Below are 15,900 nucleotides of genomic sequence, written 5' to 3'. Positions count from 1 at the left end.
ACCTGTTTTATCGCCTAGAATGAAATGCAGAATGACTGGCTTTCTACTCCTTTCTTCCCCTTCTCTTTAGAGGTGTAACAGTGGTGGACCGGATGTCAGATGCAAGTAATCTACCAACTAGACCACCTTTCTTTTCAGAGAGGATTTGTGAAGAAGTAACTGAAGATGGATGGATAGAATATTCAAACCCGTTTCTTATAATAACAAAAACATTTGTACAACATATGTCATGCAGTGATATACAGTATGCTCTCCTGTGAACAAGTACTATTCATTGGTACTATCTTAGTCTAATGCCTGTGGCATCTCCATGCATAAACTGTGAGTAGGTTGGCAGGATTCATCATCATCATTGCTCCTGTACAGAACCAGGTGCTCCTGATAATTCAAGAGTTCTTAATCCTGCCAGAATTCTTGTATTCTAGGGACTTCCTCTCAAGGCTGAGTCTCCTATTAAATTACGATGGTTTGTTTTCATATAGGAATATACAGAATATTTTAAAATTAACTTGTAGTTTCCTAACTACAAACCCAAAGTCCTTTGAGTTTCCCTTTCCATTTGTAGTTTCTTAACTACAAACCCAAAGTCCTTTGAGTTTTCTCAAGGCTGAGTCTCCTATTAAATTACGATGGTTTGTTTTCATATAGGAATATACAGAATATTTTAAAATTAACTTGTAGTTTCCTAACTACAAACCCAAAGTCCTTTGAGTTTCCCTTTCCATTTGTAGTTTCTTAACTACAAACCCCAAGTCCTTTGAGTTTCCCTTTCCATTTCAACCAGACCTAAAGGTTAGAAGTGGTAGTCTTGCAGGGGTTCCCTGCCTCTAAATCTGTAGTTACAGTATAATCACCTCTTCTTTTTTTGTAGCTTTTCCAGTTATGCTGAATAAAAATACTTTTCATAAAGGTGCCAGGATCAACACCGATAATAACAGTCTGCTATTTTAAAGTCGTTGAGGAAGAGCGAAGAAAACACAATGAAACATTTAAAAATTCATTACTTTTATTTGGTGACCCCGGTGGAATAAACTACAGAACCATAACCAACCCTCTTTAGTACAGAGAGGAAGATGCAGGAACTACCAAAGAGACCTCTTTTGCACAGACAGTTACTTTATGCTCCTTATACACTCAAGTTGCATTCACGGATATAACTTTTACATCACTTTGGTGAGTTAATTTTTTACTTTGGAGTTATTTTTTTACTACAGAAAACAAATCAAATCTAGACTGCAAAAGATATCCCTTGAAGTTCTGCACAAAAGTTGCTTAGACTTTTAACCCCATTAAAAAAGGACCCTCAATAATTGTGAAACCCCTTTTGTCTATTGGCAGAGTCTGTGCAACATAGCACCAATATTATGTGAATGATAAAGGCCACGATGGAACAGCATAACCACAGGTACGTGTGAATGTGCCGGGCTCATTGGCCTCTCTTCGTCACTATCTGCATAACCAAGACAACAGAATTCTGATCTATAGCATCAAAACAACATACCAAGAAAAGAGTTTGGGGGTTTTAAATTATTAATCAAGAAAACAGTAGACAAGTATAAACAGAGAGTACATCATGATGACAGCTTAGGTTAAATACACTCGCAATGCTCATGATTATTTGGCAATTGTTTTCGTGGTACGCCTTCCGCCAGACATAGATTTAGAGATGCATTTAAAAAGATGATGATGTGCTTCTGGGGAGAAGCAGCGGCGATGTGAAAAGACAAAGTGATGAAGAAGCAATGCATTTGTAAACCAGTGTCTGTATTCGCAAAACCACTCGTTTAAATTAAAAGTACGTAAAAGTAAAGCTTAAAAATAATAGCTGCCACTGGGGGCTTTTTTCAGTTATTTAAATTAGAACATTAATAGAGTTACGCAAGAATTAAACCAAACAAAGTATGACAGAGGTACAATATACCTTGCATCTAAGTCAAGCAAATTATTGGCATCTTATTGATAACTCATAATTTAGTACAAATAGAAATAAGCAACATAAATTAATGAATGCTACATAGCATGCTACAGTATAGTTTTACAATATTAGAATACATACATCTTTGATTAATGAGATGTTATTTTCACTACTATTATGCTGTGTTCGTGTTACAATGACAATTAACCTAATGGAAGCCAATATCGTTGTTCAAAGAAACCTGCAAAATAACACTCATTCATTCACCCAGGCTCAGACCGTACCCTTCATTCGACGCAAAGTTTAATTTGGCTAAATATCTGAATAAGACCCTATTTGATATAATTTTACCAAATTCCTATAATTTTACCAAATTCCTAAGTAAATTCAATGACATTTTACCAACCCTGTTAAGAACCATTTTAAATTTTAAAACTGAATGATGAAAGACCCCATTTGATATAATTTTACCAAATTCCCAAGTTAATTCAATGACATTTTACTAACCCTGTTAAGAACCTATTTAAATTTTAAAACAATGATGAAAGACCCCATTTGATATAATTTTACCAAATTCCTAAGTAAATTCAATGACATTTTACTAACCCTGTTAAGAACCATTTTAAATTTTAAAACTGAATGATGAAAGACCCCATTTGATATAATTTTACCAAATTCCTAAGTAAATTCAATGACATTTTACCAACCCTGTTAAGAACCATTTTAAACAAAACTAACAAGATTATAATATGTTAATACGTAAATTTGATAAGTACAGCATAAGGTAACTTACATACAAATCCATTTACCAGTGCTGTACTAGTTTTCCAATTCATAAAAATTTATTACATTACAAAACTAAATTTATCTTATATTTCCAATTATATAAACCGTCAATTTAACCTCATAATATTTGAAAAGCATTGTAAATTAACCATTGCAGAGAGCAAAATTGATTATTGTTCAAGTACAGACTCGTGATATATAATGTCCATTTCATTTTATCATTAAAGGACACTATAGGATACGTGTTTGTACTAAACAATTAATGCATGTGAAACATATTTTTGTACCCTTTATCATTGTTGCGTCCTAGTAAAAAAAAAAAGAATTATACTATATAATAAATAGATAGAAATTAAAGATGAAAAATCCCACAACAGATACGTTTTAAAATTGTTCAAGTATCAGTAAGCACATGGCTTATGGCACTATACTTTAGATGTGGCCATTGTGAATAGTTCTGTCCATCAAGAAATTCAGAGCCCGTTTTATTCTTTGCGTCGTGCAACGCATGCAAACCTATATTGTTTGATACCTCTTTATCTTATCCAAACTGTTTTTAGTTTATTGCAAACTCTAAAGCATGGTTTTTCTCTTGGGGGCTTATTTGACAAATTACAAGGACAGTCTGCACAGTGGCCACATCCCTCTTGATATGAAACAAATACTCCAAAACTACTTTCAATGTTATTAACATTTCCAGTTGCTTTTTCTTTCTGTCAATTTAACACCAAATATATTTTATCTAGGAACCAAAATGTACTTCATCTCTACAATTTGCTAAGAGTAATCTAAAAGTTTCTCTCCAATGCTGATCTAGATAAAAAGGGACACGGTCTGACTTCCACCAACAAGATGAGGAACTAATCTACACAATTTACTGGCTGATTATCTCTGCAAGTAAAGGCTCCAACAGCAAATACTCTCGCTCATTAAGTCACTTATGCCGCAGTAAACTTAAAAGATTATTAAATTAGGTACAAGCAAATAAGCTTGTGGACGGAACATGATAAAAGACATAAAAGAAGAAGAAGGAGACTCTAGCCGAGCAGCAGGGACTCAGGTCGGTTTGTTTACTTGCGGCAGCCATCGGAGATTCCTCACCAATACTCGATCTACTGACAAAACATTTACAGTTTTTCATTATTGACAAGTCGAGATACTTCAAGCCAAGTCCCAACTGCTGTCTGTTGACAGACAGTCCGGCAAATTTAATCGGAACGAGTAAAGTTGACGAAGCAAGACTGCTGCCAACCAGTAGGACTGTACCAGATAACTGTAGTCCGAGCTGCTCAGTGTTTTAAGAGAATCCCATCGTCGTCTTCTCAGACATCAACTTCACAACCGGTTAGTGAGTTTGCAGGGATGTTTCTTTAACCTCGGTTAATTCAAGTTAGAACATTTAAACACATCCTACTGACAAGAAATATGTGAACTTTAAGGTCTGAGTGAAGGATACTCATCCTATATGTTATTTTTTACAAGTATTTTCTCCGGATCACCATTTCATCATTTTGTGTTTAGTTTAATGTATTGCCCGACAGTGTTTTGGCTTACATGAAAATATACATATTGGTACATAAATACACTGCATAGTGTATCAGATACGGTTTAATGGTTATCTCGCCACGGTTGAGAATTCTGTAAGAGTCCTCCTTTGTTGAAATTCCAAGTACAGTAGACATTAAAAGTGTACTGTACTCGCCTTCACCTTGGATAACCATCCTTATATATTTGGCCTTCGGTAATAATTGTGCTAATTCAACGGAATCCCGTGTTGCTATCACAGCTATTAAAAAAAAATGTCTAACACTTGGAAATTTAAAAAACTTTCGACTTACATTCCAACTTTTACGACTACGAATCACCTTTTAAGCACACTTGTTTTGTATCACCAAATCAACTATTGTATTCCCAGTCCTTGGTTTTTTAAATGTACATTATAGTACGTAAATTAAACTGCATTTTCATACCCTCATTAGAAAATTCTATGATTACCATCTCAAGTGCTTCAATAGTACCAAGATTATTGCCAGACACTGCATACGTAAATGAATTGTAATTTGGCCATACTGGGAAGGACTTTTCCAAGTCTAGCTGACTTAGGAAGCTTAAGAAGAGTGACTGTAAGCTGTATTGGTGTAAGGACTTGAGTAGATTGAGGAGCCAGTTGTCGAGTCTTCCTTTCTCCTGCGTCGCCTTGAGATTAGAATTAGGATGGCTGCTATGACTGCTACCATGAGGATAAGTCCTGCAATGGCAATGCCGATGGCAAAAGTCTTTGGGGAGAGACAGAAGGTGTTGGGGTCTTCCTTGACCTCCTCCTTAAGAGGTGTCAGTGTGTCAGAGGCACCTTCAGGCTCAGGAACCTGGAAAACAAAGGTTAATTAGAAAGATGTTTTTTGAATGAGCCACAACATTTGCTTGTGCCGCGTGTGATTTCAAACTGCATTTCATAATTGTATATGTAATTTCCATGCATGAACTAAAGTATGATGATGCTTATTCAAAGCATTACTTTTCTGTTTTAGACTAGATAATGCTTAGAATGCATTAACCCTTTTACCCCCAAAGGACGTACTGGTACGTTTCACAAAAGCCATCCCTTTACCCCCATGGACGTACCAGTACGTCCTTGCGAAAAAATGCTATAAAATTTTTTTTTTTTTTTCATATTTTTGATAATTTTTGAGAAAATTCAGGCATTTTCCAAGAGAATGAGAACAACCTGACCTCTCTATGACAAAAATTAAGGCTGTTAGAGAAATTAAAAAAAAATATACTGGAAAATGTGCTGGGGAAAAAAATAACCCCCTGGGGGTTAAGGGTTGGAAATTTCCAAATAGCCTGGGGGTAAAAGGGTTAATTCTAACCACCTAATACTAGGAAAACCAACAAATTTCTGAACAGAACAAAAAACAATTACTGTACTTATGATAATCTGCAACAGAGGCACTAGTAAATATTTATTACTTATATACGGCATACAAATAAAAGGAATTACCTCTTCATCCTCATTGACGTACAAGCCGGTAAACACCTCGATCGTGAGGTTCTCATCAACCTCTGCCTCGATTTCCTTCAAGCTACCGTTTCCGTCGATTTCCGAAACATCCCTGCGGCGACGACGCAGTACGTTCTCACCCTCTACGCAGACGGGGGGCTGTGTGTAAAGAAGGTGTAGTTGTTAACCTTTTAAGCAGTTATTTCAGGGTTTGTTTTGACTTACTTATGAATCCCAAAAGGTCCTCAACTTACAAACATTTAAGCAGTTATTTCAGGGTTTGTTTTGACTTATTACTTATGAATCCCAAAAGGTCCTCAACTTACAAACATTTAAGCAGATATTTTAGGGTTTGTTTTGACTTATTACTTATGAATCCCAAAAGGTCCTCAACTTGCAAACATTTGGAGATACAAACAAATCTAACTGAAATTATGTCATGTATTGTATCAAAAGCTCTTAATGAAATATCATAATATTGTAAAACAATCTTATATAATTTAATGTAGTAAGCAAGACGACATTTGCAAATATCAAACGGGACTATTAGTTAACTTTTACAGCTGAAAATCGTAGGCGAGAGAGTCAAGTAAAGCCTACCCAAGACCAAAATTTAACAAAATGACTCACAAACAGCTTCTTGGAACTGATTGAAATTTTTAAGTAGAGGACTTTCTGTATGCAAATTTTACAAAATACTGTATGCAAAATTATATACTAGTGGAGGTGGAAAGGAAACTAATTTATTTATACAGTGAAAAATATAAATTCATAGAAGTTAAGGACTTTCTGTCTGCAAATTTTACAAAATACTGTATGCAAAATTATATACTAGTGTAGATGGAAAGGAAACTAATTTATTTATACAATGAAAAATATAAATTCATAGTTTTAACAGTTTAGTACTGAGATCTGTTTAAGATGACTCTAAAAAAAAGTCTGATGCTCGAGTGACACTACTGCATATTCTTTCATGAAGGGGTGGTATTGTACCTGCTAACCAAATTATTAGGAACAGCCAATAGTTTATGTGCATTTACAGGAAAATGGCTAAAAGATTTCAGTAATGTTATATGAAGTTATATGACTTAATTTAATTACTTTTATCTAAAGGGAAATTTGATTTGATATGCAGGTATAAGATGGATACAGTAGATGCATTTGGTTACTGTACTTAACGTGAGTATGTTACATGAAGTGATATGAAGGCTCTCGCAAATAAGTTATAAGAATTTGAAGTCAATGTTTAGGTGGATGGATGGAGTGAAGAAAGCCCTAGGTGACAGGAGGATAGATGTGAGAGAGGTATAAAGTGTGTGCTAGAAATAGGAATGGCGAGTGATTATGACGGAGTTCTGATAGGCCCTGCTGCTACCTGGGGTCACCTTGGTGACTGCTGAGGTCATCAAAAAACTACAAAATGAGAGTGGTTACAGGAAAGATATACATTAGTTATGTAAATGACAGGTAACAATGCTTAGTTCCATAAATTACAGGTAACTTAATGCTATATGACCATGAAAATATTCCTATGAAGCTATATTAAGTATTCAATATCAGAAAACTGATAAATGTCTAATAAAGGAACATTGACTCATCCACTATTATATAATGACTTTATGGGATATACTCAAAACACTACCCAAAACAGGTGACCTGCTAAGACATGAGATATTATAAGAAATATAAAAATATTTTTGCCCTGCAGAATTCAGTGTGAATCACACTAAGACTAGAAGGATCTTCAACAAGTTGACAACCAAATATTCTTGTAATGATGTTACTCCTGTGACTTTGCTGGCCACTGAAGTTTGTGTCATATCTGTTTACTTGAGCTTATTCCTTACCACATCATCGCAGCCTCCCGCATTTTTGATGCAGAGCTTGACGTTGCACTGGTAATACACCGAAGAGGTGTAGGGGAACTTGTGAGCCTGGAAACTAACGGCAGCTGTGGTCTTGGAAGTCGAATATTCGAAGGTGCCCAAAATCTCGTAATCGACTGGACAACTGCAAAGGAAATTGAGGATGATTAGGAAAGTAGCCGAAATTTTTATTTCTATAAGTATAAAGACAGACCTTAAAATCTTCGTGAATGTCAAATATCTTTATATCTCCCTTGATTCCCTTCCACCTATTATTTGACTATCTTCCCAACCCGTTTTTTTCTCTGATTACTTGGCATTTTCCTTCTCTCAAGGTGTACTATTTTCATCTTAATCTCCCTTTATCCCATAATAACACTTTTACCATATTCTCTTCATTTAATAGTTTTCACTTATCAAATATCCATTCCTTGAAAAGTTACTGTCCTCCCATAATTTCCTCGCCTGCAGAAATAATTCTTTTCTCTCAATCCACAATACTATTTTTGTAATACTGACATCACCCCTAAGCAGTTGGTACCATTAGTGCTTCTCGTATGGTGCACTATCTGTAGGTATTACTTTGTCACCTGAGTCTGCATCATTACTTTGTCATCTGAGTCTGCATCATTCCTTTGTCACCTGAGTCTGCATCATTCCTTTGTCATCTGAGTCTGCATCATTCCTTTGTCACCTGAGTCTGCATCATTACTTTGTCATCTGAGTCTGCATCATTACTTTGTCACCTGAGTCTGCATCATTACTTTGTCATCTGAGTCTGCATCATTCCTTTGTCACCTGAGTCTGCATCATTACTTTGTCACCTGAGTCTGCATCATTACTTTGTCATCTGAGTCTGCATCATTCCTTTGTCATCTGAGTCTGCATCATTACTTTGTCACCTGAGTCTGCATCATTACTTTCTCATCTGAGTCTGCATCATTACTTTGTCACCTGAGTCTGCATCATTCCTTTGTCATCTGAGTCTGCATAATTCCTTTGTCATCTGAGTCTGCATCATTACTTTGTCATCTGAGTCTGCATCATTACTTTGTCACCTGAGTCTGCATCATTACTTTGTCACCTGAGTCTGCATCATTCCTTTGTCATCTGAGTCTGCATCATTCCTTTGTCATCTGAGTCTGCATCATTCCTTTGTCATCTGAGTCTGCATCATTCCTTTGTCACCTGAGTCTGCATCATTCCTTTGTCACCTGAGTCTGCATCATTACTTTGTCACCTGAGTCTGCATCATTACTTTGTCCCTTAGCTGCACTTTCTTCATATCATTCTACATTTACCTCTGTTCCTGCTTCCTTTCTCTCTTTTTGCTATCTAACCTCTTCTAACTTCTACTAAATAGAACAACTGGATTAGGTGCTGAATTTCTTCACAGGTAGTCACAAACTTTAATCTGCAGTCACTCTTTCTCCCTTAATCTAACTTCCATTAATAGCTCCAAATTCTTCAATCTTACTTCTTCCAATCTTCCATGTCGACTATCTTAATCACTGTAATGCCAGTTTGCTCAAATCAACTGTAAGGTGCATCCACACTAGCAACAATTCATTTACTGATATCTAAATAAATAACAATATAGGAAACTTTATCGGTTAAAATTTTGGGCAACATATTGGCAACACCAGTCAACTTGCTGAAACCGTCCACATCTCTCTCTGTACCCTGCAGAGTACGCCAGCGAGTGTCTGCCCGTATAATTCCAATATCTCTAACCAAATTGACTCATCCACACTATGGTTGCACACATATAACCAATAAATCACTACCAACATGACAACAGTGTTTCATCACCAATCAAACAACTTCCCTAAAGTTGTACTTTTTGTTGCAAACATGTTTTGTTGCTAGTGTGGACGCACCTTGAATCTTGCCTTGGTACTCGCCCTTTTCTCCAGCCACCCATCTTCAAGTACCCACTATTTTACTTCAATCTTTTCTTTCTCAATTCCTGTTCAGCCCTCCCACTCAATCTTTCATCCTCTGATTTTATCCATTTATTCAATCTTCCTTCCTACAAGGCTTCCATTCTTACTCTTTCACCCATTCTACAATGCTGCCTACATTACTCACCCTCCGCTAATATTCATCCTTCATCATTCACTCTTTACATACTCTCCTTCCAGTATTCATCCTTCACCCCAATTCTCCCCTATCACCCGCTCCTTTAGTAATCATCCTTAATTCACTGGTCCTTTTTGCATAGCTCCTATCTTTCTTCAATAACCTCCTCGAATAACCAAATTTCTTTCCTCTTTATTACCATCCCTTTTAGTCTTCAAATATTCACCTTTCTTCCCAAATTCTCCCTTCATATAATTATTTATTGATTTCTGTGTTGTAACAGACTCCATTCCTCCAAATACTCATTCTTCTCTCTTAATCTTTCCCTCCAGTACACGTCAGTCGCTTTCATTCTCAAAATGCTTGTCGTCGACCTACAATTTCCTTACTACATTATCTTCTTTCAAATCCTCTTCAAGTTATCCCTAATATTCCACCTCCATTGATACTTGGGCTCCCTTCTTCCATATATGCATAATTCCATAATCTCCCTTCCTACAAAACAAAGCATCATGATCAATCAATACTGAACCTACAGTATTCGATCCCCTTCCTCAAATATTGAATTTCATTTTAATATAAAATCTGCCTGCCCCTAATGTTCAATAACATATTGGGAGTTGGCACTGCAAGTACACCTTATGTGGTGCATTGTACAAAATGCTAAATGCCCTTTTCAGTGTCTATTAGGCCCAAAGATGCAGCCACCACTAAGTTTTTTACTTTACTCACATTCAACTTCACTTAATCGCATCTTTTGGTTCAACCTATTCAAATTTTTCTTCATAATGAAATTGCAGGGTTTCCAATCCATTACTTATGCACAGAATGGTCTCCCAAGCCTTAGCAACCGGCAATAAGACCCACAATCTCCCTTCGTCTCCAAATACTTACCCGTCTCCGTTGATGAGCATTTGTTCTCCCCATCCCAGTCCATCACGAACAAGACAGTCCGTGACCTTCATTCCATAGATTTCCTGGTCATCGAGAGTGATAACCATGGTTAATGGGTCACCGATGCGTACGTTCTCCGCCACAGATTTGTCTGCCGGGGAGCCGGCGAAGATCCGCATGTAGCACCCGGGCATGGGTGCTGTGGCTGTCAGCGGTGTGGTGCCCACAAAGCTACACCGCGAGAGGGAAGAAAAGTTTTGTTCATAAATTTGCACGACAAAAGATGCAGTTATTAGTGTCTGCATACGCTTGTTAATAATGGGAGAAAGGAAATTGTTAAATATAAGTTTGTTTGGTTATTTCCATACAAGATTATAATTTAATTCATTGTCTTGTGAATGACAACCTGAAACCATTTGCATGCAAGGTGAGGTTTTTGGAATCTAGAAGGATAAGAGAGAGATTAAAAGGCTCAAAGCTCAGCGAGAGATGTACTGCCACGAGCGCCTCCAGCTAACACAGACGGTTGAAGAAGTTTTCTGCTGATAATAGAATCGCTTGAACGAACACCATGAAACGAAATAAAAAAGTGGAAGACAAATCATGCTTTGTTTAACTTCCATCATCTTAAAATCATGCAACGTGCATGAAGACTACTTTCCATTTGATTAAAATTGCTTACCTTTGGTGGCTATAATATGTATGGTTTATGAAAATCGTACTAAGCCCATAATGTCATTATAAATACAAGAATTTAATCACCGTACTGTATTGTCCTTTGTCAAAGATTACCAAGCAAAAAAAAGGCATTACTGTATTTGAAGTTACAAAATCAGAAACTGAACTGGTGTTAAGATTTGATTTAAAAACTCATATAAGCTTTAGTTTTACAACCAAAATCAATTGACTACAACCATCATTGTACAGTTGGTTTCATGAAATTTGGTTACACATCACAGCAAGCCCAGGAGACCTCGACCAACTCTACATTTTATCAATGACACATTGCAGGTTTTATTTCTAGGTGTATGGGATGATGGTGTTCTGTATATACTCATTTATATCAATAGCGTTGAAAATATTGTTCCTTAAATAACTAATCCATTTGTAAAAAGATTTCTGTCACTAGTATATTAAGTACTACGCTGTGGATTTACAAGACATCTCCTCGGTGTACCCTCCGGGAAGCCGGGGGATCTTTCGTAAACGACCCCTTGAGGTCACATTCACTGTATCTACAGCTAAACATTAACCAGAGTGTCTCCATAATATTTTTAGACAAATGTTCACACGAATCCTTTGATAATCTAAACATTTGATGAAATAGAAATTTATCCATCGCCTCTACCATTCTTTGAGCCTGGATCTGAATGAGAATTTTATTTTACACTTGCAAGTATGCTAGAATGATGCATAACTGGGGAGTATATAAATTTTATCATACATTGTGAATGTAAAGGGAATTCTCACTTGAATACTTCTCCCAAAATTTGTTTAAATCTCAGAGAAGGAGAGATCATTAATAAAAGTTCATTTAGGTTTTCAAAGGATTTTAGCCAAACTTTTTTCCAAAAATACTGAAGTAATGAGAATGTAGAGTACATGTATACTGTCTGAATAGTCTGTCTTCCTGTCCCTATCCACCTTAAAAAAGCAGTCATTATTTCCTATGAATATATAGTCAGCAACTACTACAGATAATCCAAGTCTACTATGAATTACAGTATTGGGTTAATATAAAAGTCTCAACACAACCGAAGTCGTGAATGTACTGAACGCACCCTTGTTCTGGTTACGAGCAACATAAACTCACCTTGATCCATTAGGTGCCTTCCATTCGACATCCGTCACGAAGTCTCCACTGTGGTGAGAACACTTGCTTAGTACAACTAGATTTATTAATCACTTTTGTCAGTCTTGTTGTTTGAACTAATTATGTATGATTACATACGTCACACGAAGGACACGGAAAGGTCTTGCTTGTTACACACTTTATAAAATAATGGTCCAAAGAGACTTCAGCCTTTCGGTATTAATAAAAAAATTTAATAATTGAAGTTAAAAAGCATAAGCATGAAAATAGAAAGGCTAAAAATTCAGTGAATTTCAAGACTTATTAATATTTTGGATGTTTTATTTGATTAAATTTGCTCAGATGGTTATAATTTAATGCTGACTTTTGTAAAAAGTCAATTTTTTAATGGTCCAAAGAGACTTCAGCCTTTCAGTATTAATAAAAAAAATTAATACTTAAAGTTAAAAAGCATAAGCATGAAAATAGAAAGGCTAAAAATTTAGTGAATTTCAAGACTTATTAATATTTTGGATGTTTTATTTGATTAAATTTGCTCAGATGGTTATAATTTAAAGCTGACTTTTGTAAAAAGTCAATTTTTTAACAGAAGGAAATGCTTAGTCAAAAAAGGGTAGTTGTTCTTCACTTTCCAAAGTCATTGGAAAAAACACACTTGACAGAAATGAATACCAAAATGTTAAAAATTTACTGTTATGTTATTGAACACTAAAAATTATATAAATTTTGTTAGTATCAATCAAAATGTCTTCATGCAAAACACAAAATTGTTAGCTTTCAAATAAAGTGATGTGCATATGTGTTTGCGAGTCTTTGTTTGTGTTGCCTATGTAGTCTATCAATATATTTTTGGAACTAGGACAAGGGTGGCTCAAGAATAAACTACACTGGTTACTCTCATATTCATACTTTTAACCACTGAATTCGAAATGTAAATGTTTGCAACACGCGTTTCCTAATCACGCCAGTAACATATCACAGCCCTTTTGCATACACTATGCAATTTATTCCATCTTGAAAGCAATTTCTTAGTCCCCTGCTCCTGACTCCATCAACTTCTCATATTCCATTCTTTCCACATGCCCAAACCACTTTGATCTATCTTTTCATATAAGCTAACTCTTGCACCACTTCTAATTATCTTCATATTTCTCTTTCTATAACTCCTAAGTAGTTAAGGATACCCAATGGAGTTTTTATCTCAGATCCTCAATGATTATCCACACATCACTTCCATATGGGACAGTTGGCTCAACAATCACTTCATACACTTACAAATTTGCTGAAAACTTGAAGGGTGTCACATTCAGAAACTACCTACATGAGGTGGATCAATTATATGTAGACTATGCATTCAATTGTGTATATATATAAAATATTGTATAGTCTCTGGTAAGTGTAAAATGACTATAGAAGGTGAAAGCGAATAAAACTACCCAATACATCTAAAAATTACACCGGTTAGTCAATGTTACAAATTGGTCAGAATGAAAATATATATATATATATATATATATATATATATATATATATATATATATATAGTATATATATATATATATGTATATATATAATATACATATATAAACAAATATATGTATATATACTATATATATATATATATATATATATATATATATATATATATATATATATATATATATATATATATATATATATATATATATACATATATACATATATATATATATATATATATATATATATATATATATATATATATATATATATATGTTCATACATAAACATACATACACGCTTACCATTGCAAAATACACCATTATATATAATTTACTTCAATTGACTCATGTCTGTGCTATTCATGCAGTGCTGAAACGGCGTTGTTGAGAGCCAGCCAAGTGCTGTTCTGTGCGTGTAGCTTTAACTAGTAATTCCTAGCGGGTGCTTCTTACGATATACTACTGAGCGAAAGAGATGAATGGTATCTAGCAATACTTTTATCAATTACAACAATGGTAATGGTGGCAATTATTAAAATCGGAAGACATTTTGTGATGAAGATTTGTCATTGAAAACCGTTTTTTGAACATTGTCTTTTAAATGTCAAATATTTGCAAGATATTTATTATGCACACAGTCTTGTATATATACACATACATACTTTATATATATATATATATATATATATATATATATATATGTATATATACAATACATATGTATATATACATATATAAATATCTATATATACTATATACATACCCACTCTATATATACTGTATGTATTATATATATATATATATATATATACTGTATATATATGGATATAAATTTTCATTTACTATTTTCAAATTGTTTACCATTATACACACATATATCATCACAAAGCCGAGATGTTAATGTATATTGAATTACAACCTCACATAAGTTCTATGCTTGGCATTATTTTAAAAATTATTAGCATTAGAAAAACAAGATATCAAAATATCAAATTAATTTAATAACCTTTTCGGTCGAAACCATTTTTTATGTATATCTAATTTCGATAAAAATTCAATTTTCAAAAAATTCTAAACACGTATAAACATTATATAAGTGTACGAGCATTTTTTTTATAATTAATTTATTTGTTATAAATATAAGTATATATATATATAATATATAAAAAATACTTTATATATATATATATATATATATATATATATATATATATATATACGCCATTTCTTGATAATGGGGGTGGCTTCAGAGATAATAACAATGCAATGGTCATTGCATTTTCTGATGATTTATGGATAAAAGCCCCTGTGCAGTAAAACTCTCATAAAATTAGTTGCATCACAGATATATCTACAAGTACACAATATTAGTGTTTTAGTAATAGGTCATCAAAACTACAAGTTTAAAATATGCTACTTCTAAAAAGCCAATTTAAAGTGACTGCCAACTAAACTAACAGGTTTCTGGAAGAACCATCAAAAGATGTAGATTAAGAGGCAAAGAATATGTTTTTTTTTATATATATATCTACTTAAAAGTTTAGTTACTTTATCCAAAGGTTAGGTTCCTCTGCATTTACTGGTTAAAAATATTTGAATTAACAGTGTAGTGATCTTCCAAAAACCATCTTTTGTTTACTATGGGTGCTCTACTACTACTTACAGTATATGTCCCAGGCTTAGACGAAAAGATATGTCAGTGCCATGTTTGGAGCTTAATTTTCAACTTATATTATACTATATTATATCAAAAGATAAGCTAAAGCCCTAATTAGAAAAGCTGGATTCTATAATTCCTATAAGGGACTCCCGCAAGGAAAAATAGCCCAGCGAAGAAAGCAAATAAGGAATAAACTACATTTGAAAATCAATGAATAAAGAATATAAAACATTATGAACGTAAGAAAAATTTTTTATAATATCAAGACTTTGAGGTGAAACTAATAATGTTATAAGTCCTATAGGGGCTCCAGCAAGGGAAAATAGCCCAGTGAAGAAAGCAAACAAGGAGTAAACTAAATATTAAAATTAATGAATAAAGAATATAAAACATTAAGAACAAG

At 34.3% G+C, this 15,900-nt stretch overlaps 1 protein-coding gene across 1 annotated transcript in view; it reads right to left on the bottom strand.

The window, feature by feature from the left end:
• Window positions 1-2,271: 2,271 nt before the first annotated feature.
• Window positions 2,272-15,900, bottom strand: part of LOC137658389 (cuticlin-3-like) — a 107,888-nt gene continuing 94,259 nt past the window's right edge. The window contains 5 exon segments of the mRNA XM_068393069.1: window positions 2,272-5,067; window positions 5,703-5,861; window positions 7,550-7,712; window positions 10,544-10,774; window positions 12,357-12,404. Coding sequence (XP_068249170.1) covers window positions 4,810-5,067; window positions 5,703-5,861; window positions 7,550-7,712; window positions 10,544-10,774; window positions 12,357-12,404 — 859 coding nt within the window. The 3' untranslated portion in view covers window positions 2,272-4,809.

Source organism: Palaemon carinicauda, chromosome 19 (genome assembly GCF_036898095.1).
Source record: "Palaemon carinicauda isolate YSFRI2023 chromosome 19, ASM3689809v2, whole genome shotgun sequence".
NCBI classification, from domain to species: Eukaryota; Metazoa; Arthropoda; class Malacostraca; order Decapoda; family Palaemonidae; genus Palaemon; species Palaemon carinicauda.
Note: the sequence above shows the minus strand (reverse complement) of the source record. Positions and strands in the feature narration are given on the sequence as shown.